Source organism: Diorhabda carinulata, chromosome 3 (genome assembly GCF_026250575.1).
Source record: "Diorhabda carinulata isolate Delta chromosome 3, icDioCari1.1, whole genome shotgun sequence".
Taxonomy (NCBI): Eukaryota; Metazoa; Arthropoda; class Insecta; order Coleoptera; family Chrysomelidae; genus Diorhabda; species Diorhabda carinulata.
This window is the reverse complement of record NC_079462.1, coordinates 13,351,530-13,379,404: the sequence shown is the minus strand read 5'-3', so window position 1 is coordinate 13,379,404 and position 27,875 is coordinate 13,351,530. Positions and strand designations below refer to the sequence as shown.

Here is a 27,875-nt window from a genome sequence, read left to right as displayed (position 1 = left end):
CAACGATTTAGTTAATTCACATAAATTACGAAACACGATCGCTATAATTGAGACCATGAACTTTATACCATCAGGTAAATTAACTGAAAGACATCAATACAATAAGATTTCAGTTTCTCAATTTACAATTCAGTTGTGATGGCGTGATTTGAACACACCTACATCACTTATTGCCAAAAGATGGTTCGGAGCTTCTTTCAGGGTGGATACGAGTGAAATAAAATAGATAATACATTTGCTATAAGGATCACAATAACGATAATTATAGTACTAGATGTAATGTGTGTTAAAATTGTTTATTATCTAAAATTTTATATTTTGAAGATATGTTCTTATTATATTTAAATGTCTAACGTGGAAGTAGCTTGATTTCAATGATGTATGAAGGAACCTATGGTAAAAAAAGAAATAAAAAAGAATCAATAATGCCGTCGATGATTACAAATCATCGATTTGTAATCAAGACATTCAAATGATCCAAATATTTAGTCCTTTTTCTGTGAGATATTAATACGTTTCAAAAAATTCCGGATTTCATAATCTATCATATTTACTATGTACTGGATTACGAAATTACTAGAAAATTCATTTGTTTCTAAAATGCCATATGATTTCAATTTATGAACACAAATGTAAATGCTTCAAACATACGTCTTGTCAAGCTCGGCCTAATGGCCTTGTTAGACAAATTCACGTTGCGTGCACTAAACACTTACTTTTTGCACTTACTGCATAAATAACTATTTTCTTATCAATTAACAATGCAACTCTATTTTTTTCTCGTAATTTTTTTTTCTAAATACTAAGATGTCTGGATTAAACAGTGTCACAATAATTACAAGGAACCCCATCAAAAATATTACTTTTTAAATTTTTATGGTATTTAGTGATTTATTTTGCCAATATCCTTTTGAACTTATTCTAATATAATATTTATCGAAATAGTTAGTTATTGAGAAAGTTATTGTACATATGGTAAGGAAAAGTGTTTTAAATTTTCATGTTTGTGATCTATTACGTTTTGTAGGATTAATTATTTTCGCTTTTACAATAGCTTTGTATCTGAATTTTTGGATCTGATAGTTTGGATAGCTCTATTAGTGAATCGAATAACCACTGATGTTTTGAGATCGAATAACATGATGTGTGTGTGTGTGTTTGTGGCAATGTATATAGTATGGTGCAAATGAAAGGAATAAATTCGTTATTTCGTACACGTGAGGATTCTTTTCCATTTTTGGTGAAATCTATGTAAACGTGATGACGTCATCATTTTTAAATGGAAATATGGGTGTTGTAATATCAATATCAATATGTACAGTAATTGATTTGCGTAATGTCACGAATATTATTAATGAAATTTCAACATATTTCCTAATAAAATGTATTAAGTATTGCTATGATGTATTTATTACCACCCAAAAATAAATTTATTTATAATTGCTCTTTTTCATCTTACAATTCCACTTTCAAAAACTAATACCTCGCATTCAATGTTGCCTAGCAAATGTTAATACCTGTACGATTCCAACTCCTCTCTTTCACCCATATTCAAATAAAAGAGTAACTAATAAATAAATCAATACTCTTTATATTAGTGTTCTCTTGGTATTAGTATAGTTTGCTATTCATGTCATTGATTGTGAAACTAACGCAAACGACTATTCACTTTCACCATTTAATTTATGACTCATCGAAATACCAACTTGAGAAGGTCATGTGAGTATATCGGTCAAGACATCTTCAATTTTCTTTAACGGATTGCATTGTTAGATGTAATATGAAATGAAATACCTTCTGGAAATTCATTGATGGTCATCGGAAATTGCCTGTAAAATCGTAATAGGAACATATAATTAATTATATATTCAATTCTTGAATAAATGCTTGTTGGTTTGAGCCTATTATAATAAATAATATATCATTTTTCCAATAGTTATAGTAATTTCGACCGAATTTTTATCTTGCGAATGTTTCCCTTTCAGATGGGTTAGCAGAAAATATAGGATACATCTGCATAAGTCTATTAGAAGGGTGCATCTTTGCATTATGTCTTTAAATACAAATACAATCACCAAGACCGCATAAGTCTACATATTATAGTTCGAGGGCTATAGTCGTTTCAAATTAAAATTCTCAATAAATTGTTTTTCCAAAAAAACAATAGGTTTTTCCATTATTACTGTGTTTGAATATTATGAATTATTCGTATCCATGTAATATAGGCATCACTGTTACCATTCTGTCGCGATTGAATTTTTAGTGAAATTTAGAAGAAAATTATTCGGAAATTTTGTGTAATACCAGACGCCAACCAGTCGTGCTTTGGTTGAAGAGTATACTTTCTACAAACGATGTATTGGAGAAATCCAATACGAATTATCATTTTCAAGTATCTTTTCTTCACACAAAATCGTTGAAATGAATTCTCTATCTATATATTATATATTATATATTCAATTGAAAAATACTATGCAATTAATTTTTAGATCGATTCATAATTTTCAGCCCAATTGATTTCCAATAAATATGAATTGTTATATTAAATTATAAGGTATTATAAGAATAATATATTTTTTCTCAAACAATCATCATTTAACTTCTGTATTCTGTATATTTTTACATTAATATCCCATAGACGTGGAACATATAATAATAGGGATACATTTTACAGAAAATTTAAATAAAATTCAAGTATCCTGAATTTTGTGAAGATAAAAATGGATCATGACGTATTTTTATACGAGGATATCGATTTTGGAGTTATTTTCTCAAATTTTCCAAAAATTCTTCAAGTAATGTATTAGAAAAAGAATTTTTCGCAGGAAGTCGATCATCAAATAAGAATTCTCATTACCCAATAGCATCAAATCAAAATTTTATCGAAATCTTGAGAAGTTTACTATTTTTCAGATGACGAAAATCGGAATGTTTGGGATTTTTATTTTTTTAACCCTGTTATTGGAGTCCAATGGTAAAACTAATATTGTCGTTGAATTCCTTGTCCCCAAATACCTTTTGTCCCAGATTTTCAGTCTAATCGCAAAACAAATTTAACGACCCCTTCTCAGCCAGTCCTGATGCAATTTTCATACTCAATTTTGCCCACTTAAACCTGGTTTAGCAAAATTTCTACTATCGGAACCGGTCTCCTTGATCTATTCTATCTTGAAAATTTACCCTTCAAAACCGGAATTCCCATATCATGTAAATATGTATGTGTGGATTTAGGGTCTCGTATACACTGCGACCCAAACGTTCTATTGTGTCCCATCTTCATGCTGGGATACTGGAGGTTTCGAACTCTGTGCAACAAAATCTGCACGCCCCATTATCTGCTAAGTCTAGCGTCTTCAGGTGTTTGTTGAGGCGACAGTGCCCCGATAAAAATCCTGTTAGTATTTGTAGATTGTTGTTACTTAGGTTTATACATTCCGCACATCTACTCTGAAGAAGAAGAATCTTTGCCTGTCTCAGCCCTTGTAGTTTATCCTAACAAATGATTTTGCTCCTATCTACTTTCTTTTCCATTGCTCTGTAGCTGTCCCATGAAGAGCTTGTCTGCCCCCTCTTTAGCGAGCTTATCAGCTATTTTATCTCCCTTCGCTCCGGTGTGTCCCGAAATCCATTGTAAGTTAATTTTATGTATCTTGCCCATCTCGTTTAATTTTTCTAGGTAATCCCAAACTAGTTTGGATTTTATGATATTGGAGCTTAGAGCTCTAATGGCTGCTTGGCTACTGGACAGGTAGCTGTTGCGATCGTTTGCCCTTTAAAGCCGGAATTCTCATATCATGAAAGCCCCATGTACGAAATTTAGTCAAAATCGGCGACATAAGATTTTATTCCCATTTTCATATCCAAGGCACCTTGTTCCAAAAGCTCAAATTCAATCATAACTATCCTTGTATGATCACAAAAAAGCAAGACCTATGTTCTTCTTTCGATTTTTCTATATTACAAGATCCCATTTCGAAACTGTAGATAATATAAATTTTTATGTGGTTATTTTTGGGAAAAAAATTTGTCTCATCTTTCATCCTACTATGAAAAATTGCATTGATAAACCATGAAATCACAAACAACATATATTTCATTATAAAGATTTCTTCGTATAGTTAAAACAGATTGTATATACGTATCATCCCATATTTAGTAGGCGATCTTTTGATCCATACAGTTATCAGATTTGTCAATGACAAGTTGTATTAGGTCGAAAAGTTAAAGATATCTACTATTGAAATATATTGGTAGATTGAAATTTATTGAAAAAGTTAAATGAAGTGATCCTTTTGTTGACATTTCCAATGTAGGAAAAGTGATTTTGAAATGATTTTCGACTAATATATTTATTTACATTTCAAAGAATATTAAAATAGCTATTTCAAATTTTTCGGGGCACAATCAAAACATTTGATATATCAGAAGGGTACGCTACAGTACCGTATACTGCGTGTTGGAACGCACACCTGCATTTTTACCAGGAACGTGTTGCGCTCACCCTTTCTATTCCTCTGAGTGAGAGGGATGCAGATGAAGAACTGGTAATTTATTCTGCATTCTACCCCATAGAAACTCTGCTCTCCTTTCTCACGTAATTTTTACTATCGCCTATAGAGATGCGCGGATGAGAACCCCAAAGGATTCTTACTAACCGACTTCATGTGCTTACTTTTTTAATCGATGCCAACCTGTGACTGACTTCACTATTTGCTCAATAATCGTTAATCTGATCGACTCGTGGAGGATGTCATTGGATGTGTCTATATCGGACTACTGAACATTCTCTTCAAGCCCAACAAAGACATGGATCATGAAACGCTAGTTTTCAAGAATCCGAGGATAACTAATTGAAAACTCTTTTGAGATGAGCTTACTAGTCGCCTTACGACTTAGCCTCGATGCTGACATTGGGATGGATGTTATAAAACTAAAAAATGCGATCAACTAGACATTGCCAGGTATACACTAGTGGCCTGGCGGCCACATTAGAATTACTTTGTTTCTGTTAGCTAGTGCTTTTGAAGTTTATTTACACTCCCAGGCTAACTTGAACGTGCATGTAATAGTCTTCAGTACCTTCAAGGTCGCTTGGCTAGCGAAGAAAATGCGCACCTCCTTATGTGAGGTGCTGTCAAAACGCCTTCTATTTCAACGAAGGATACTAGAGCGATATCTTCGCTGTCAATAACCTTTTCTATGTGCATTTAGTGGAATTATTTTTTTGCTCTTTTGCCTCTTTCCATATTTTGGGTATATATCCCATAATTAGGTTGGATTCAAAGGACTTGCAAATTCTGAGCTGAAAAAGTGAGTCGTTAGAAGTATCCCTGAACTTTCTAACTCATAGCTGCAATATACTGTTTGCATTTTGAAATTGTCCGATTCTATTTAATTTGGCTAAGACTTTTTGGAAACGTTGTGCTGGGGCTAACTCATGTATTCCCTCGCACTCTCTAAGTTCTTCTTTTAGAATTTCTGAATTACTTGGCATAATTTGCTAGAACTATTCTATAGTTTACCGAATTTCTAGTATTCGTTGCATTGTTGAACTACATATATTAAGCGGCCCACTTCTCTATACCTGTAAAGCATATTTCTATGGATTACCCTTTATTTTACTAGGCAGTTGTTTTTATATGCCACTTTGATTAAGTAGGGCAAGTGGTTGGAGGCCCCTTCTATGTTATATGGAGATTATTCCAAATTCAGTTGGAAGCTGTTGGGGAGTTTTGGAGCTCGTATTTCCCTTAGGCAAGTTGCTATTGTCTCTAGATCGAATCTTATACATAAATGATCAAACACGGATGGTTCATCTATCACATGCCAGTTTGTTACTATGCGTGATATGGGGATAAAAAATATCCCCTTTTTTATTCTAAGCCTATAACAAAAACAAATGATCCTCAGAATTCGAAATGAAATTCATGGCATATCTAGAGCAGAAATGGAAAGTACCAATCTCTTTTGTTTCTTTTGAGGCCACAATTCGTTGCAAAAGTATCTAAGCCTTAAAAATCATCACTGTGCATGGTCCTATGTATAGCTTTTGTTCTCAATTGATACTCGTATATCTTGCAAAAAAGATAGAAACTTGCATCAATATTTTGAACTTCTAATACTTCTTTAAGCTGTGATATATTCAGCACGTGATTATATTCCAGTGTATAAGAAACTAAAATTTACGAATAAAATATCGTCATCTAGCGCTACTTTAAAAATCAATTTCTGCCCTACTCCACCACTTTACTTGAATTTCAATGTTGCCGTATATTTTATACACTTAAAAATAACTTTCAGCAATATCTCTTGTCACTTTCATAACAATAATATAAATCTAAAGTTTCTATGCAAAGCCTTTCTTTATTTGTTTTGTCAGATATATCTTCTTGATTCCAAGACTATTCTTATAAATAACTTATTTTTTTGTTTTAATTAGGAAAACTTTGTCTATTAACACAGGATTTTCTGATCGATTTAATATATAGTTTATTCATCACCACTTATTGGAGGTTTAAAGCTACTGTACTCTCAATAATTAACCATATTTCTAACATACATATTTTGTTCTAAATGCTCAACCTGACACAGAAGCCTTTATCGATCAAACCTTGCTATTGTTGCACTCATCTTTGCATGGTTGCCTTTCTAGGTAAAACGCCTTTACATATCGATTTCTATTGACATGTCAAAACCGTTGATTATTTCACTACCTTAACCTATTAATTAACAAAAACAGGAAGCACAATGTGAATAATTATGTAAGAATGGAATTTAAATTTCGCGCTTCTTATCTGATAATCAACTATAAACTTTTCACAGAAAAATTTTGATTAAGCAGTCTAAATTTTTAGTCATTTTATTAAAACTTGGGTATTGTAGACTAGTCGTCTTCACGAAAATTATTTCTTATTAGGTAATTGATTAGAACATAATTTGGCTTATTTAAACCACAATCGGAAGTTGGTCAATTCTTGAAAACTAACTGACCTTACTTCAACGTTTATCATATACATAAAAAGCATTGTTCTTCTCACTTCTGAAGTGAATCATTTTTTCTCAAATCGTTTTATGTTCGCTTAGCAGTGTGTTGATTGAATTTTAGAGTCTAATAATGGATCCTTATTTCGACCAAGTCCTATATAAACGCAAAAATACTATCGGCTCTTTCTAAGTCGCTCTTATTGAAAACATATTATAAAATGTCTCACGCACCATAAAGTTAATTCATTTATGTTTGTTATTCTATGTAGATTTTTTTATTGTTATTCTATAATCAATCATATTTTGTATCATAGGTAATTGAATGTACGATCACGTTTAAATTTCGAAATGAATTGAAAAATTATTGATTTTGCTTGTACAAATTTCTAAAAATACTGTTACTTTCAAAAAGTAGTCCTGATTTATGTAATTCTTTTTCATCTAAACTATGATTTATCATCTTTTTAGGATTGATTCCATCAAATGAGAATATTTTGTAAGAGGCTCGTTTTCAATCATATCATATTTATATAGGCGCCTATTATTGTTCCCAATATCATTGTAGCAGTATTTATTGTTGCATGTCATACAGTCACAATCAACTCTCTGCGGTTGACTAGTGTCGACATCTTAGGTCAAGCATAGAAATGGGGATCTGAATTAAAAAGAACGATATCGAGAAGATTTGGCTACAAATACTATTGGAAAAATACTTTATCGACATATTAAGTAAACATCATCGAATACGTTAACATATACAGCTTCACATATAACGATTATTTAGGTACAGCATTCGAGGCAAGACCTAGAACTGGAGAGTGGAAATATAACTGCATCGTCAGTTTCTTCTGCTTCTAAAACTGAGTTCTTGAGTATGGACAATATCACTGTTCATGGAAATAGTTTTGAAAACATAATTAAGGAAAAATACATTTAGGCAGTGAAGAACCTTTGGTGTTTGATTCAGATCCTGTTTCTCATATGTAAATAAAGGAGTGGTGTAACGATCTAGAGTCAGGTATTGTTGACTAGTGTCTTACATTTGAAGCTCATATTAGTGTAAAATACACAAAGAAAGGAACAACATGACTTAATGCTTATCATCAATTTTAGTGCCTGAAATATTGACATTGCCTTGATAGTGATTTGATTTGAAAAACTACTCAAGAACGTCAACCAGTCATGATAGATTGATATCATTAGCCCTGCTCCATATTCACACATTTAATCGATAGAGCAAACAGGCTTTCATTACTTATATTTTTTTTTAAATCAAGTTCGTTTTAATCAATGATTTATTATGAAAAAATTTGAAAATTGAACATCCGTTTAATTTGAATAATTCATTATACATATAAGTAGTATGTTGTATGAAATGTATATGTAAGGGAATAATGAAAATTGAATTATTTACACTAATTTTAATAGATTGTTGACCTAATTTATAATTTATATATCCAAATTAAAAAGAGTTTCTCTCATTATTACAATTTTTAAATGGATTTCATTAGACAAAAAATTAGAATAAAATAGAATCAACCAATGTAATAAATTACAATCAAATTTTTATCACTTTCTGACAAATCTTTTTGGAAAGAGAGTAAAAATGGAACGTTTATAAGAATGTCGAAGTTTATATAAGTGTAACATTAACATTGTGAGTAACATTGATCCTCCTCTACCTTAGAGTAATGAAACATTTCTGTATTCCTTTAAAATGATAATCGTGCGTGAAATATAGAAGTTTATTGATTACCGTTGCTATTCAAATTGTTGTGAATTTTCATTGGTTAGATTATGAATGTCATCAAATTTTTACAGGTTAGACCAGGTTAGGTCATTACAATGAAGTTCAATTTTCCATAGTTTAGGTAGCTGCTAATGACGTAAAATATGTTTTCTCAAAATTTAAAAGATATGTATAGATTACATTGAGTTTATTTAAATCAGCTTTTTATTGCCACACTGATCATTTTGTTCAAATATAGTCCAAAATAACACTCATTATTGCCTTGAGGTATTTTCTAGAACCTCTATAACTTATGTGTTTAACCTCAATAATGATTATTAATATTGTATATTTAATGAAATTTGCAGGTAAACGTGGAAGAAGCTTGGATAATATTTGTCCAGTAGGCGATCCTCTTCGTATCAGTGAAACTGTACGACCCTTTTTATGCGGGAATGATCTAGGAAAACCACAATGCCCTCCGCTTTATCAATGTTTAGTTCAAACAGGTATTTACTCATTTATAAAGATGATTTTTGTGGGGTTATGGCAATAAAATACCAAAGTGCACCCTTTTTAAGATATATTCCCATATTTCGAACTCTTTCAAGACATCAATCAGCTTACCTCGTGGAATTTCACTAGAGTAAAGATTTGAAGTAGGGAAATGCTTTATGACTGTCATTTTAGGTAACGATTATGGCGTTTGCTGTCCAGCGTCACTGAAAATCCAGAAAACTGGAATGTGCCCAAATGAGATGCAAGGGAACCTGCCCTGTGGTAAAATATGTAGTCATGATTTGGAATGTCCATCCGTTCAAAAGTGTTGTGGTACCGAAAAATGCGGACTTTCATGCATTCATCCAGAGAATATTACAGGTAATGCCTAATGCTACTAAAAGGATCATTTCAAATTTCAAATCATCTTATTGTACACTGCATGAAAATCATTATATCAGCCTACTTGCTGAATATAATATAGACTGATATAGCTTAATTTCTAAGTTCCAAATATTTCTAAATTTTAAACGAATATGTTTTAGAAACTGATGCAACCCTTGAATTTCATTGAACTCTCATAGAACTTACACGGTTCTTACCGAGTAGTATTGAACATAAATTTTTCAAGATTAGATTTATTAATCAAATTTTAAGTTGTAAATCTCGATAATCTGTACCGTTTTTGAAATGTTTTTATTTGAAAACTAGCTGACCCGACAGACTTCGTCCTGTCAAAAAGATTTGTAATGTGGCAGTTTTTGTGCCTACGTATTTTAAAAAATTCTCCTGAACAGAACCGTCACCCTGGTGATAGGGCGTTGTGAATAAAAAATAATTAAATAAAACATATATAAGGATTTAAAAGTAAGTAATCGCTTTATTGTTAATAATGTGAATCATAAATAATTATTATTATTATCATTGTAGTGCTTTGTGGTATACGATGTTTTTTGTTTGATTACCTGGCGCATAGATAAACAAATCTGATGGTTTTCCAACACGGGAACAGGCAACATACAATTGACCATGTGAGAAACATGGGTTTTCTAGATTAATACCACAAACACTTAATGATTGCCCCTGGGACTTGTTTATAGTCATAGCAAAAGCAAGCCGCACTGGAAACTGTAGTCGTTTAAACTCAAATGGCACATCAGTCGGAATCATTGGGATGCGCGGTATGAGAACATCTTCTCCTTTATACTTTCCTTTGAGTATAGTTGCTTCTATCACATTGTTTAGTAATTTTTTTATCGCTAACCGTGTACCGTTGCAAAGACGCGGTTGGTTGATTATCCTGATCCTGGCAAATCCAGCGAGTTTAAAAATTCCGGTGGATAGTTGACTACATCATCTTGATTAGTAGCCGAATCAACTGATTTATATATCCTCAATTCGCCTGTAATTTGTTCTTGAATTTTGAAATTTAATTCATTTACATCTATGTTTTTTGCAGCCAGTATAGCTCGTTCGCTCAACCAATCATGGTTTCTGTAATTTTGAGAAAAATCTGGAAACACCTTCTGAATAAGTTCATCTTTTGATTGAGTTAACTGACAAAAAATTTGAGGAAAGTTAATGCAGCCAGTCAACATGTCTATAGGTAATTTGCCATTACCAATGTCAATGAGTTGTTTAGAGAATATGTTTCCAGATTGGTCATTTTGCAACTCGACACGCATATTCTTGCTTAAATGAAGTACTTTGACATGTTTCCACAAATTGGAGGACTTTAGACATGCATTGAGTTCATCAGCTGGCGTTGATCGTGGAATCACTGGCAATGTTTGACGAAAATCTCCTGCTAATAAAATCATTGCACCACCAAATCGGTTATTATTGCTCCGTAGATCTTTTAAGGTTCTGTCTAAAGCCTCCAAAGATTTTTTATGTGCCATCGTGCATTCATCCCAAACAATCAATTTACATTGCTGCAAAACCTTTGCCATTGCAGAGTTCTTCGAAACGTTACAGGTTGGAGTTTTATTGCTTTGCATATTTAATGGCAATTTTAGTGCTGAATGGGCTGTTCGACCACCTTCAAGCAAAGTTGCTGCGATTCCCGACGAAGCGAGTGCAAGTGCAATTTTATTTTGTGAGCGAATTGTTGCTAATATTAATGAAAAAAGTTTTTCCTGTACCACCAGGTGCATCTAAGAAGTAAATCCCTCCAGTTTCATCATTTGTTACTTTCATAAGAGTTTCAAATACATAATTCAGTTGTTCATTTAACAGTGGAAGATTTGTTTGAATTAATTCTTTCAAAGCGTTGAGATCATACAGTCTTTCTCGATGCAACTCTTGGTTAAAAGCGTCATGCATTGGACGATTGGGCGCGGTCAGGCCTAATTGAATTAATAGTTTGTTTGACATTATCAAGCACATGTCCTCAATTGAAATCAATGCTTCATTGTAAATTTCTTCACTGATTTGTATATTTGGATTTCCCATTCTATTCCGTATTTGATACAAAATATCATCACACATATAATCTTTGTACTTGATCCACAAATCAATTGGTTTTGATGGGAAGCATGTAGATATGATTATAGAAAACAATGTTCGTATTTGATGAGCGTGTGATGATATTACAGCATCATTGAGAGTTTGATCCCAATGAGCGTCATTTTCAAGTAATTGCAAACGTTGACAGGCTTCTCTGTAGGATCCACACAATTCACCATCAACAGTTCGTAACTGTTGGAATGATGTTGCGCCACGTACATTGACTAATAGCAGTCGTAAATAAAAACATTCATCATTGCTTGGATGTACAGAATAAATCCGGCCAATCGCATCGGTGGAATATACATCTGTATATCCTGGAACTGATTTTCCTTGTTTCCGTCGTATAAATCTCCTTGAGGATTGATTCCAGGTATAATATTTTGGCATTTCAGAATATAGCAATGTTTGTGCGAAATCATCGTTTTGGCATGTCTCAAAAAAACTGGTTAATGTAGTAGATGGTGGCTGAGCAGCTCTTTGTACTGCGTTCTGTGTTGTAAAATACACTCTTTGTCCATTTTCTAAATGCACAGCTAAGTGAACAACAGAAGGGTGTCTCTCATGAATAGGAAAAGAAAATATTCGCCAAACTGCTTCATTACTACTGACATAGCGGCCCATTTGGTATTGGGTAACTTCATCATTGGAATTCTCTGCACCAATTCCAATCACAGCCATATCACTCCCTTTGGTTACATATTTGCAAATGTATTTAATTGATTTCACTGAATGGCAAGATTCAACGTTGATGTGTGCTTTGAATGTCTTTGATAAAATGGGTGAATATGGAACAATCCAACGATTATCTATTTCAATATCTTGTTGATTTAATTTGACAATTGTTGATTTTCCATTGTCTGCTGTCGACCTGCGACGATACAATCGATAACCGTCATTACCAGTAATTGTTTCCGATATTAATGTCCGTGGATATCGTTTTGAACATTTACCATCCATCATACACGGTGAATTTTGATTAAGAGTTCCACAGGGACCATGTATCATGTGTTTGATAACTACCTCATGTAATCCAGGATCTACTTGTACATCAGGGATTTCAGCTGATATCACTGCATCAACTTCATTTGGCCTTATCTTTTCAACCAACCAAATCAAAATGTGTGCATGTGGCAATCCTCGTTTCTGCCACTCCACAGAATACATCCAGCAGCGTGTCTCACCAAACACATTATGTTTTACGATGAAATCCATTAATGATTTCAACTTTTGTCTAAAGACTCTGGCTGTAATATCATGACGATCAATGGGTGATTGCCCAGAGAATAACTCCTGCTTGATTTCTATCCATTGCGGATTGCATGTAAATGTGATGAACAAATCTGCTGTACCATAATGACGAACATACGACATGGCATCTTGAGCATATTCGTGCATATGCCGAGGGCTTCCGATGTATGTTGCTGGAAGAATAGTCATCCGACCGACATTCTGTGCATTTCCATCAGTATTAATCGCATCTCGAAGCTGAATATACTCTTCAGATCGGAGTTTGGTTTGATTCAACCTGATGAATGTTAATCTCTCCGTTTCAATTTTAACATACATGTCAACAACATATTTGTGATATAATCGCCGACATTTCAATATGTGATTATCTTCATTTTCCCGAATCATTAGGCGGTATGAATAATAGTTCATTGAACTGACTTTTCTGTTGGTTTCAGAACCTGTAAATAGATTTTGTTTTAATAACATTCAAATATAAAATTAAAATACATAATATAATGACTGAAATATTATCGCCATAGCTAAACTAATATTTTAGTTACCTGTAATGGGATTTATCATTTTTGTTGAGAAATCGTAGCCATCTTCACCTTGCCAAAATATAATGGGATATTGCAGTGCATCATATGAGCGGTGTGTTTCCTTTATACGTTGTAATTGATCATTCCGACGATGTAAAACAATATCACGCGATTCCAAGTTTTCTCCAACTACAACGATAGCAACTTCATCAATAGTTGGTGCATTAAAACGTCTTGTATGTTGACCTGCAGGTGTTTTATCAGCTCTGATTACAATTTTGTGATTATCGGATGGCATCAGATCCAGGGCAGTTTTAAACAATATAATCAATTGATTGTGTTGATGAAATAAAGTTTGTAATTGTTCTATAATAGACCTCTTTACTAAATTGTTATGTGCACAATTTGTTGTCGCTATCTGACACTGGTAACAGTGAACCTGCTCTGTGATATATTTGCCCTTGTATCTGTAAATAAGAAAAATATTATGGTGTGGTATAAATTAATGGATTGTCAGTGACCAAACTTAAATAATATTTGATCTTAAAAATATATATTTAGTTTTAACTAATATCTATCAAATATATAAAATATAATAAAAGTGTCACTGAAACTGAATCACCATATAATATGATGACTAAGTGATATATTTCGTAATGATTAAGAAATTGAAGATAAGTGACACATCTTAACTTTCGTGACAGAAAATTTTGTTCGCTAAAATAATTATGAGTAACTGCTATAATACATACCTTGAAAGTTGGCATAAAATTTTCCCGAACTACATTTGTTGCCCCAAATGAAGTCATTTGAAAGCAATTGTTATATTGTTGGATATGTGTCAAAAAGTGTATAGAATCTGTTCCTATTCCTGAAACCAATGAGTACAATGGTTCTGGTGGTGGATCCAATGGTATCAATTTCACTTTACCATTTGCGCAACACAATCCATTGGCTTCGTTTTTGTATTTTAATGCCTTACAGTGTGAGCAAACCGAGTTCATAGAACCAATAACAACACATTGGTAGTTACTGTAGTCAATTGATACATCGTAACTGAAAGCAGCTCGATTCAAACTTGCGCGATTATTAGTTGAATGTCGCGCTCGCGCTTCACGCGTTTGTGATATCCGAATTCTTTCACGTTCATTTCCGTCGTCACGTTCTTGTGCAGTACGATTAGATCGGTAATTAGCTTTTTTTTTTTTTAATTTGATATGACTTGAAGTCAAATTCTTTTAAGCCGTACGAATTGTTTTTGTTTGGATATTAAAAATAATAAAACACTGTTGCTAACGCGATTTTTGTTTGACTGATGTAATGACGTGAAAACTGCTGCATTTTATCTCGCGTGCCGAAACTAATACAAAAGAAACGCGAGTTTCGGAACGCGACATTAAACTCCTCCAACTATGTATTCTGTGCTCCAACGCACACACACACATTGTTTTGATAGATATGATCTTTGACGTTAGGAACACACCTACATTGCTTAGACAACAGTGAGTGCTTGTAATTACCATAGCAAAAAAGCTCAAATTGACTACGTTTTAGTTACAAATCATTTGTATGGGAAAAAGAAAAGAGCTATTTTTAGGGTTTTTCCAGCAATAATTCTAATTTTTCTCGCCGTAAAAACCATCCTTGAACTTCAACGAACATTTTAAAAAAAGATTTGGCCAAATTGGTCCAGGCGTTGTTGAGTTATGCGCTTACCAACACATTTTGCGATTCATTTTTATATTATAGAAGATAGAAGATTATAGATAGATTATAGATATAGATTAGTAATAATCGAGAGTTGTATGATTAAGTTGATAGTAATTATCATATATTATATGAATTAAAATTTTGTATAAATCTGTCATGCTAAACTCTTATTTATTAATAGTTATGGCGATGAGTCGAAAATAATTACATTTTTGAAACCTTGTTATTTGTAATATTAGATATTGTTAATCAAAATGTACTCAGTGTTGAATACACTTGGAGGCTTTGAACGATGTCGAGAAACTGGTAATGAATTCCGGTAGGCCAAGAACAACAAGAAACGTTTATTAAGAAAATATAATTTTAAATTTAGGTGATCAAGATCGAACAGTTAGCATAAGGAGTATGACAAAAGGTCTTATCATTACAAACAAGTATAAAAGCTCTTGCCAGGCGATCTTTCAGTTAGAGTGTATACATTTTTTTATCGTGAATACGGATGGCGTTACGAAAAATTTTTTACTAAGCAAACCTAAATAATTTCCAGTTTTCTACCTATCTTAGAGAAGAGGTTATCTTTTTTTAAAGATTCTGCATTTGCCTGCAATAATTATTTTTTGTAAGATTGTGATATAAAATGTTTAAACATAAATTTCAACGATATTTCAAGAAACTCAAAAATAATGATAAAGTATATAATTTCTTTAACATCTTATTTTTTAGACCTTTTGATATTGACACTGACAATTTGCGTATATATATAAATTAATTTTTCTTATTACAACAAAGTTCTATTTTGATTTTATTCTTATTTTGATGTTCATGATGAAGGTGATCTATTGGAAATTCACTAATCACATCTTCTAAAAATGTGCAAAATGTAAAAAGTAGAAACTTCGAAATGCATACTACTAATTTCATGTTTTCTTATATGTCCTTCCACTGCTAGACAAAAATTGAGGAAATCTGTTAAACTGCAGAGTTCCAAATTTTGTGCACTATCCTGGATTTCTTGGTATTTGTTTCTTCGTCAAGTTCTCCTTTCTTGAATAATGCTCACAGTCCATACGAAATTTTGGTGACTTTATTGATTCTGAATATCTAGGGTACATTGAATATTATTAAATTTTAACTCGTTTGAATGTAATTTAATTATTATAAGTTCAGTTTGATGATTTTCGAATTGTTTAATATGAATTTCGTCAATGTGTACTTCACACTCAGAATCAAATTCTAAAATATAAATTACCTAAATTGGAAAACTGTCCTTATTAGATAGATATAGTTTTGTGGAATAATAATAAGTACATATAGAAATAATTTTGAATTTTCTTTTCTTCTGTAGCTATATTTAGAATAGTATGCTTTTCTGTCACCTTTTCGTATGAGCAAATATTTTCTATTTTTTTTTTTTGTAAGCGATGTGCACTCCTACTATCTGTGACAATTAACATTTTAATCTACTAAAATTACTTTTTAATAATAAATTTTACTTATTCTAAAACTAAAAATGAAAATCTTACAACTTGAAAGCTATATAAAATCTTCATAATGATCTCACAATGTTGGAGTGGAAAATAACTCCGAAAAAGCGATTCAACATTCTATCGGTGTCTTATTTCTTTGTTGTTACCAGTGTAACTCGTCTTAGAAAACTCGTACTTAGCGGAAACACGATACTATATTTACAAATAGCGTCTTTCTCTTATCGGAAAGCATTAACCGGGGAGAGTAGGTTTGCAGCTAAGAGTAGTTGAACTTTTTTTGTAACTACTTAATGTTTTTGGTAAAATTGTAGATTTTCGGAAGCTTTCGACAACTTTCAAGCAGTTTCTTTTTTTATTTGATTGCATACGTACTTAATTCAAAGTTTCACCAATATAAATTTCCGTACATCTAATCTAGACTGTCCGTGATCATCCACGCCAGCTTCCTCATAAGATGTGAATCAGTTTTCTGCATAGATTACTAAGATCGTAGTCGGACTATAATCTTGCGAACGGGGACTGAACTTTATCATTTTCATTATTGGGTTGTTGTTCTTGGCGTATTACTGATTTGAACTGGAAATTTCTCTTTGAAAACGTACTGAACTTTAAAAAAGAAAAGACCTCCACATCAATCTCATGAAATAAAACTCATATTACAGATGAAAATAATAAGTAAATCGTATTTCAAAAAAGAAGAACTCACATATTAACAAAGAAGTGTAATATCTTGACCCAAAACTTTATTCGTAAATAGTAGAAATTCAAATTTGGAAATAATAATATTAGGTTGGAATTTTTAGAACACTCACAATTACATTGTCTTACGCGCGTTTCGATAATCAAGTTGTCATCTAATAAGACTAATAAGGCTGCCCTGGAGTCGCTTTGTAGTACTGTTTTTCTATCATTTTTTGTAGAAGATATGAAATGCCTATTTGTAATACAGGTTTAAATTTAGTTACTTTATGGGATATTGGAATCGAATCTTTTTTCGATTTTCCCTCAATAAAGATAAAAATATTAGAAGTTGCTGTAAAAGGTAGGTAAATGTAGGTAAAAACTATATATCTATATATCTGCAGCACTTTTTTACAAAAAACGTATATGTACAGTTTCTTAAATTATTGCTCAGGAAAATATCTGAATATCTTCTATGGTCATATTTTATACCCAGCACTCACTTATTTTTCCGCAACCTCTTGTACCATAGGGGTGGAGGTGATTTTTTTGTATTAACCAATAATCATAAAACTATGTTCTAGAATGTCTTCATCAGCGTGCTTTATCGGAATTATTTGCTATAAGCGAAAGAGGAGGAAGAGGTTATGTACCTCAATGTACTAACGATGGACAATTCGAGGCAAAGCAATGTAGCCGCAATGGATTGGTTTGTTGGTGCGTCGATCGATTAGGTAGAAAACTTAAAGGGTCAATGGGTCCAGCTGAAAACATTAATTGTTCTGTAATAGATGGTGAGTATTTTTATTATTCCCATTCGTGAAATGGTGGAAAGACGTGAAATAATATGAATTAAGGAACATGAGTATATATTGTTATCTTATTTAGCTCGATATGAAGTTATGGGCAGAAGTCTGAATAAGAACGGAAAAGAATGTGATCAACTTGATTGTGCCCAAGTGTGCGAATATGGTTTTAAACTGGATGAAGACGGTTGTCATACTTGCAAATGTGATGATCCATGTGATGGATTCATGTGTCCAGAAGATGAAGAATGTGTAAATGTCAAAGAATCATCTTGTAGTGATTTCTTCTGTTCATCAGTACCTGTATGTAAGTTTATTTTTGTCTCATTAGTATTTACGTTCAGTAAATACCCAACCCAAACTTATTCTTGCAAGACTAACTCAATAAAAATATAATCTTCTAACACACATGAATTTCCAATTTTAACTTTTTACCAAGACAATCATTGAATCTTTTCAATATTAATGTCCCGAGTGCATGTCAAATTGTCGATAATTTAATTTTCTCGAGTGCGCGAATGCGCACAAGAGGAAATTATGAGACAATTTGACATGCACGAGAGGGCATTTTGGCAGACTATTTCCTGAGAAAAATTTAATTTAAAATAAACTTAATTCTGTGTTTAAAATTTGTTATTCTTTAAATTATACCGTAGTTGACGATCATCATATTGGCATTGAATTGGTATCTACGGTAACTTATTGACAACAGTTTTGTTCTTGAAAAAATATTTCAAAATGAGTTTACATCCTAGACGAAAATTTGGCATTAGTGCACTAGTGCAAATCGTTGCTAGGTAAAGATAAAATATTGCAGCTTTTTGGTTGGCTTAAATTTTTCGAAGGAAATAGTCTTTCAAATTCAAAAATGAATTTACACTTTAGGTTAATAACTATACGTGGCCTTGTAGATCTTGTACATAGAATGAGTATTTGAATCCCCTTCCTTTGAGAATTTCATTCCTCATTTTTTTGTCTACAATTTCTCAAAATCTCCCCTCTATAATGTTTGTCTACACTTTTTCCATCAACATGAATATATACATGAAGATTCATTTTGAAACCGATTAATTATTTATTTCATGAAGGTCGACCAAAAGCAGTGTATGCTAATCCTTGTGAAACTGGAACTCCATTGACAGACGATCTCAGGGGTGCTCCTGTAGCGTGTGCATTACGGTCAGAAAATGGAATAGTATGTCCATCTTCTTACGAATGTACAGCAGTTCCTGGTTCAACGCAAGCAGTTTGTTGTCCAGTCTTAGAAGAAGAACTAGAATCTGAAATATCTGATAGAAACCAAATAGACAACCGTCCTCAAACAAGTAAGGAATCAATTAATTATAAATATTATCATTTCTATTTTTACCATTGTGAATGCTTCACAAAGGTCAAAACGGAAAAAATATTCTTGATGAAAAATACTTTCCATCTTGAAATAAGCTCAAAATATATATATTAACTATTTTACATCAATCAATCAACAGATCTTTAGTTGTCACATCACAAACAAAGAACAACCCTTAATTCAATTTTATTAGATACATTGACATCAATAAAATACAATTATAAACTCCCCTCAAATTGCTTAGGTCGTTTTTATCATTGGTAGCTCAATTATTTGTATGAGAACCAGCGAACTACAAATTCTGTTTTTCTTGTATTTTGGTGAAACGTGCAAAAGTTTGACATATCTTTCCTCTTCCTTCAAATTATATATTTAAGCATACAATTATCATCCAACAATGGTTTTGCTTAAACGAAGTAACTACATCTATCGATCCTCTCCTAAATTTTCAAACTTGATACTCTAATCAAAAATCAATTAGGTACTTATTAACTTCCAAGAACTCCACATCATGTCCTAATCTCTCTGTCTCTCCATCTTTAGGTCATTTATCGACATATAACATATAATTAAGCAAACAGTGAAAATTACTTTCTTGTCCTCAATAGGTTAACAATAAAAAGAAATATCCTCACTCCACTAAATTTTAGTTAAGTGATAACACATTTGTTTTTCGAAAATTATTTCACAAGGTCAATTTTCTATTAAATGGAATACTTTAATTTTCACTTCGGTTTCTTGCTTAAATTTTCTAATCAAATATTCTTGGATTGGAATAATTTCAATTTATTATTTTCATATATCAATTATCGTATCTTGTGTTTCCTACTAGTAATATATTTTCTGCTCAAATTCAATTCTCATTACCTTGTAAATGAACAGGACACTGAAAAATGTTGCTGTGGATGTAAATGTCAAGTTCTATCCAATTATTTTCTTCTTTACAAACTACGTCTATGATTGCTTCAAAATATTGAATAGAATATTGTTTTATGTTAATCCGAAACGAAATTCTGTTTGAAAGAAGAAATACATTTTTGCAACTCAGTAAATAAATCGTGAATTTTATAGTACTCGGATTAAGACTGTTGAGTTTACAAAAGCTAAGTAAAGTTATAATGTCTAGAGTTTCACTGAACGAATAATTCATTAAGTTGGGTATTTTTTGCATTTGCTCGAAAATATAAAATATATTCCATCTCAAATATATTTGTGATTAAAATTATTATGAATTTACTGAATTCTTTTATGAAAACTATTAATAATTTGGATGCTTGGTTAGTTGATTCTGGAACCCATTCAATTTAGACGAGTGAAGTTTACAACAGTAATTTACGATACCTTAAAATACCAATTGTGATATTTATGCATTATTTCATAATAGGGTGTCACTTTGGCCAAATTCAGATACCAATTTAATAGCACAGTTTTTTTTCCATTATGAAGAGGTATACCTATTTCTAACCGTTCTAAAACTATCACTTCATTAAAAATAATGTCACAAATAGTTGTGTTCCATCAAGGCACCTTATGTTAATTCTGGTCTTAAAGTATTAATAATTTGGATGCTTGGTTAGTTGATTCTGGAACCCATTCAATTTAGACGAGTGAAGTTTACAACAGTAATTTACGATACCTTAAAATACCAATTGTGATATTTATGCATTATTTCATAATAGGGTGTCACTTTGGCCAAATTCAGACACCAATTTAATAGCACAGTTTTTTTTCCATTATGAAGAGGTATACCTATTTCTAACCGTTCTAAAACTATCACTTCATTAAAAATAATGTCACAAATAGTTGTGTTCCATCAAGGCACCTTATGTTAATTCTGGTATTAAAGTATAATTGAATTACTAATTGATCAAGATAATCAGTGTCATATATCCCAGTTGTATTCAACTTCTATCAGATAATAATAATGAATGAAAAAAAAAATATGTTAGTTGCTCAAATTGAGTAGGTATTATTTTCTCTATTGAGTGTAACCCTACCAAATGATAGTCTAACATTTCTTGAATTGTCAGGTATAACTGCATCAAACACGTTCCTAATTCAAACTCTCATATTATCGAAAGTAATCGATAGAGTCTGGGAATCTGATCGGCCAACTACAAGACCCTTTCCTATCTATACATTTGAACATTTTCTATTTGGGTAATTTCTTACAGGTTATTGAAAATTCTGCAGCTACATATATGCTCTTATATTTAAAGGAATATGATTCATGAGATTCCAAAACTCCGTTTTCAAAAATCTTATCATCTGTTTCAGTAACTATTGACAAAATAGAGACTTGTAATGATTTTCCACAATTAAACACATAATAATCTAATTTGAAAAAGTCTTTCTCCTCTGCGGGTCTATAAACAGAAGCTGTGGTAAAAGTCGTCACCATATAAATATTGATGCAACTGAATATGGAACGAATACCAGATACTTGTGCATTCTAAGAATCTTAAAAATACAGGATTGAATACATATGTGCTACAAAAAATTTTCGTGCTATATCTACATTTTAATTTTAGTGTGCGAATATCTCCATGAATTTTCTGAAAGTATGGAAGGAACGCGAGAAGGTATGACTTTAGCATTACCAACTCCAGAATGCGATTCAAATGGTAACTATAATCCGATGCAATGTGCAAATGATTATTGCTGGTGTGTAGACAATTTTGGAACTGAAATTCCAAAAACACGGCAAACAGGTACATTGTAAAACTTTTATTACATTTTTTTTATAGATTATGAAATCAGCAGTAAAATTTCAGCACAATCTTCACGAATATGGAGAATTTTTTTTTAAATAATTCTAGTTTAATAGAAATTAGTGTACAATTTTTATCAATATTAAATCAAATTTTACAATATAATGGTCTTGTAAAATCTGAGGGAGTTTAGACTCAAGGGCTTTCAATACAAAATATACCATTTTCATGAAAATTAGTACAATGAAGTTTAGAGAAATTGATGTATTCTTGAGAATAAAATTATATAAAATAAAATTGGAGACTGCTAATAGAATAAAAAACCAGTGACAGACTCAAATCGGCATTTTTTTCTTTATTTTTTATTTATAGAAAAATAGGAGATATAACACTGGATATAGAATATTGAATATATCCATGCGATATCAGTCACAAAATTTTAAAGATTTGAGTTTGTCAATATAAATAATAATATATCACCAATGTGTTGTAGGCTACGTTAAATACATTGGCCGGTGAAAAATTATTTTCTTTAAACCTTTTACTCCTAAGACAATTTTATGTTTTTAAAAATTTCACTTGTTATTTTAAATTGATTTTTTATTAAAACTGACCTAAAATCCATAAATCATCACGAAAAGAGAATTGTTAGCTTCATTAAATTTCATTTAAGAAGGCTTGAATACAGTCATACCAACGCACAAGTGGTGAATGCAGTTTAAGTATACACAATAGTAACCAATTTTATTATTAAAATACCAAGACAAAGTAAGCCATCGCAAGTCAGACACAACTTGGATCCGACAATGGAAAGTAAGCAAATTATCTGAAGATGGTAACATATTTTCAGACACAACTCACTTGATCGGATACAGAATATCAGTTTATAAAGCAATAATATGTCAGGAATCTATAGTGTAGGATCTTTTCCGAACAAAACTTAGTGATGCAATTAATATAATCTCATAGGGATTCTGCACAAAATTAGTGAAAGTGTTTTTGTATTAAAACAGGGTACCACAGCATTTCTGTGTCAAACTTCTTTTATCTTAATACTTAATCAAAAACCGTGACTCTGTTATTGATATGAATCTCTGAGATAAAATCAGTATTTCTCTTTCGTGAGTAGCTGATGATATTCAAGGATGAATATAAACTAAAGGAGAACCATCAACTGTTTTCCAAGATTTACACGAGCTTCAAAAGGAAAACTTTGTTACTACAAAGGAAAAAGAAATTAACGAGACAATGTGCAAAAATAAAACGTGCAGAAACTAGTTATGTGAATTGATGTCTTGAATGTGGAAAGTGATATTTTGAATCCCAGTATCATTATTCTACAAAACATTAAACTTCAGTTACTCAATCAAAAACACATCGATACTACTAAATATACTTTAATGTAGTAAATTGATTAGTATTACATATTCATGTCTTTGCCGATGTAAAAAAAAGTTAAAAATAAATGTGAATTATTATATTCAATGAGAATATTCTTTTTCTTCAAATAAGTTATCTCATTTTTTCATTAAAAACGCGAGACAATGACCAATCGTTGAGTCCAAGAAAATCCCCTGTTCAAATAATCTCTCGCTCGTTGACTATTTCAACCTTTCTACTACCTCAAAGAAAAATATTATCATAATAATAAATGAAAGTATATAAATTGAGGTACTTGATTCGAGTTTCCAATTAATTCAAGAAATATTCAAATAAATTACAAGCATGCATCAAAATAACCGAATTATTGCTTTTATCAACATATTTTTTACGAATTTCAATCATTTATTTTCGTACGAAAACACAATATTGCAATTGTAACAGAAATCTATCTTATTAACAAATTATGTCTAATTTTAAAATGCCCTCCAAATATAATCGCTGTATTTTTTTCTTTTTATATAGGTAAAGCATCTAAAAATTGTACGGAGCTCAGAGAAACCTTGGATTGTTTGGATTTGACGTGCAGAATGGGTTGTGAATATGGATTTATACTGGATGAAGATACTGGTTGTCCTGAATGTCAGTGTAGAGATCCTTGTACAGGAATCACTTGCAATGATGATGAACAATGTCAGTTGGTTGAAGTCAGCTGCAAGGATCATTACTGCCCTCCTGTACCAGCATGTAAATATTGAAATTTATCAAAAATTATGATACATAATATCATTTTGATATTTCATGACACATATTACAAATAAATATTTGAAAAATAATTTTGATAGATAGAGGTATATCCTCGTCATATACAGATGTTAATGAATTCGAAACTTAAAAAACTACGTTATATAATACCCCTCAGAGGAAAATGAAGTTAGCTCAAGTATGTTGTCCATTTATTTCCAAATAATCATGTATATTACAGATCTCCTAAGGACGTTAAAAAATGCTTCAGCTGTTGACTAATTACGATATCTCCTTGAACAGCAGGAGTAATGAAACACGTGAAAATGATAATGTAACCTTTGAGTTTCACCCGAGTACGCGTCTAAATTTGTTTCACCATGTAAATATTTTGAATGATGTGTTAAGTAGGGGGGTGAATAGATACTTCTGAGACAGAATAATGGGATTAAAGATCAGTTGTGAATGCTTTAATCTGCCATGAATTCTGAGCAACCCAATTTCTTCTAACTTTGGCTCACTAGATTTAAAAACTTTGTTGCAAGTTCGAAACAATGTATTTAATTTTTAAAACATTAATTTTGAACTAAAGATCATAATGCAAACTCGGTTTATCTAACTCTAATTTAGTAGTACACTTTGATATCTCTTATTTCTGATGCAGTTTTCGAAAATTTTGATTCTTCCAAAATCTTAGAAAATACTCGATTACTCTGATTAGCTTAACATAGGTAGAAAGTAAATCATAAATATAGTTATTAATCTTGATTAAAACTATGTGTTAATGTAATAACTTCTTTACGGACTTCAGAAATAGGATCAATATTTGTGATTATTGTATTAAGCCACTCTCACCTCACCTCCCTCCGTGATTCAATATATCTCTAGAATCTTGAGCGGTTGGTTGCCTCCAATTATAGTTTTCGGTTAGTAGCTGTATTCTATCTATCCTATTAGTCACGAAAACCTTCCATTTACGTGGCTCCCTTTCCCGTCAAACCCGATCGAGGGTTGAATTCGTCCAATAAGTTATGTTCGAGATCAAGACTCTTAACTTAAGAATTGTCAAAGAGGATTTGAGCGGAACTGCTTTTTACAGGAATGAGATTAGATTGTATCTGACCTTGTGTATCAATAAACGTAAGATAAACAATAGCTCCATAAGCAGCTTAGGAGTTGTCACAAAACCGATCAGCTGAATGGAAGAGCTTGAAGACATTATACATCTAGGTACCGTCAAGAAATTGATAAGTGCAATTTGATTTGACAATTCTAACCAATATGTTTCAATATTTGCTAGTAAGCTTTTATTCTAATCCAGCTTATATTCCCTAATACTTTTTAAAATAAGCTTAGCCCTAGGATTTATTGATGCCAGAGTTACACCTGCTAGGACTGAACGTTTTGTAAAAAGTAACCGTAATCTGGAATAAATAACTTAATGAGTCATCTTTGGGTGTCCAAATACCTAGACTCTTTTATCTCATTTTCCCCTATTATTGAAAAAGGGTTCTGAAAAATCGTCATTTGACATTCTTTTACGCATATTGAATCCACCGACGTTGCGAAGGCATTTTAATGGGAGGAGAGGGGGGTAGAAGAAGTAAATTTTCCCAATTGGTACTCAAAAAATTCCCATCTAGCATGTTACTTTCATAAAGATGATTAAATTCTCGATTTTTCGTTTTCTATTTCAGTGTTACTTTCATTCGGAATTCATTATAACTAAGTCTTTAACTAAAAAGTGAATAGTAGATTTGAATGAATGGTTGACGGAATGGATTTCAGTTGAAAATAATTTATTGTTATTCAGGAGAGCTTGATTAATATCTTTTATTGTCATATTGATAGGCTGAAATTTAATCTTCAATTTGTTGAAAATTTTCGTCGTGCACAGATTGTTCATACTACCGGAATCTAGCATTGCTCAACATCTAATAGGCTGTCCGTTTCTGTCAAGAAGTTCGACAATAGCTGTTGCAAACAATGGCTGGTAATACACTTACTGACAATGAAAACCACTACGCTGTTTGACTATTCCTCACAGGCACTATTGCCATTTGGTACTGCTCTTCTGTCCCAATATGTATTTCGGGGATTTCGTAATTTTCTTCTGTCAATTTGAAGGTGTTGCTAGAGCTAGTGTTTATTTGTGTCCATACTTTTTGATTTTCATGAAGAATGGTGTTATAACGCTTAGAAAAAAATTTACAACTTCTGCCTAAACCTCAACCAAATAAGTTATGCGTATGCAAGCGATTCACACAAATTCCTAATTTTTGTAATCCCAAGTAACAATCACTTAATGATAATGTAAGAATTTAAAACACATGAGTATGTGTATGCATGAGTATTTATTACACAAAAAGTGCAAGTAACTTTTGAAAATTCTCTTTGCGTTTTCTGTTTATTCTCTAAGCCCACATGTGTGGATGATTTTTGTGTTGGCTGAGATGGATATTTTGAAACCTTTGTGTATATAAATATAAATGCATGAACGTTGATGAGAAAAACTCAATTTCAAGAAATACTTACTGGTTTTGTCAAATTTATTACAGGTTTACCTAAAAAAGTAGGGCAGTGTCCTTATTTAGTTCCTGCAACGACTACGTCCTGTGATTTTGAATGCAATTCTGATATGGCATGCAACGGTACTACTAGATGCTGCTCAAATGGCTGTGGAACTCAATGTATCGAACCTTTGCTTTTAACAGGTATACTTTGATATCTTATGTTAACATTCATTTTAAAGAAAAAATTAATAAAGTGTACATAGAAGAAAAGAAACATACCACAGACATTTTTCAACATTTCTAGTTTGTCGTCGTCAGGTATAGATTTTAGGAATTACTTATCAGCGTGATTTCATTTTCAAAGGTTTGGCACTAAAAACATTCTATCATAAAATAAATGGAATTTGTTGCAACTTGCGTCATCTTCACACATATAGAATGTAATGTCAATATGATTGCATAAACCGAGAAGATGTTTCATCTTCGATTTTCCAAAATCTATAATATCAAAATCATATATTATTATGTACGAAATATATTTCAGGATGTCAACATCAGAAATCACTGGCCCAACACCAAGCACACGAATCTGGTATGCCTGCAGGAAGAGTATATATACCAGCATGTAAAGAAGATGGATCCTATATGCCTAAGCAATGCAATCCTGGTACTGGAGAATGCTGGTGTGTCGATGAGTTTGGTTTTGAATTATCACAAACTCGTTTCAAGTCTTCAAAAAACTTTTCTTGTGATACTCCACTGGAATCTAAATGTCCATTATATAAATGCGAGGATAACTGTGAGCATGGTGAGTCGTACTGCAAGCTGTTTTTGAATATTATGTATTTATAGACTCTATTTACAATGCAAGGAGCTATTCTCTCCTCGCTTATTGTTAATTGGTAGTACATTGAATTATTTTCGAAAAAGTTGTATTGATGCCAATAATAAATATTAATTAGCTCATTTTACATAAACAGAAACTCGTTGATTTTTTAATTGGG

The 27,875-nt window shown here is 31.9% G+C and overlaps 1 protein-coding gene across 2 annotated transcripts in view; it reads left to right on the top strand.

The window, feature by feature from the left end:
* Window positions 1-27,875, top strand: part of LOC130891358 (uncharacterized) — a 76,374-nt gene that overhangs the window by 41,843 nt on the left and 6,656 nt on the right. For both annotated transcript variants that reach the window (XM_057796013.1, XM_057796014.1), the window contains 9 exons: window positions 9,082-9,222; window positions 9,404-9,592; window positions 17,954-18,163; window positions 18,258-18,482; window positions 19,264-19,500; window positions 22,055-22,234; window positions 24,140-24,361; window positions 26,917-27,072; window positions 27,416-27,679. In XM_057796013.1, the coding sequence (XP_057651996.1) occupies window positions 9,082-9,222; window positions 9,404-9,592; window positions 17,954-18,163; window positions 18,258-18,482; window positions 19,264-19,500; window positions 22,055-22,234; window positions 24,140-24,361; window positions 26,917-27,072; window positions 27,416-27,679 (1,824 nt within the window). The remainder of the gene's footprint in view (window positions 1-9,081; window positions 9,223-9,403; window positions 9,593-17,953; window positions 18,164-18,257; window positions 18,483-19,263; window positions 19,501-22,054; window positions 22,235-24,139; window positions 24,362-26,916; window positions 27,073-27,415; window positions 27,680-27,875) is intronic.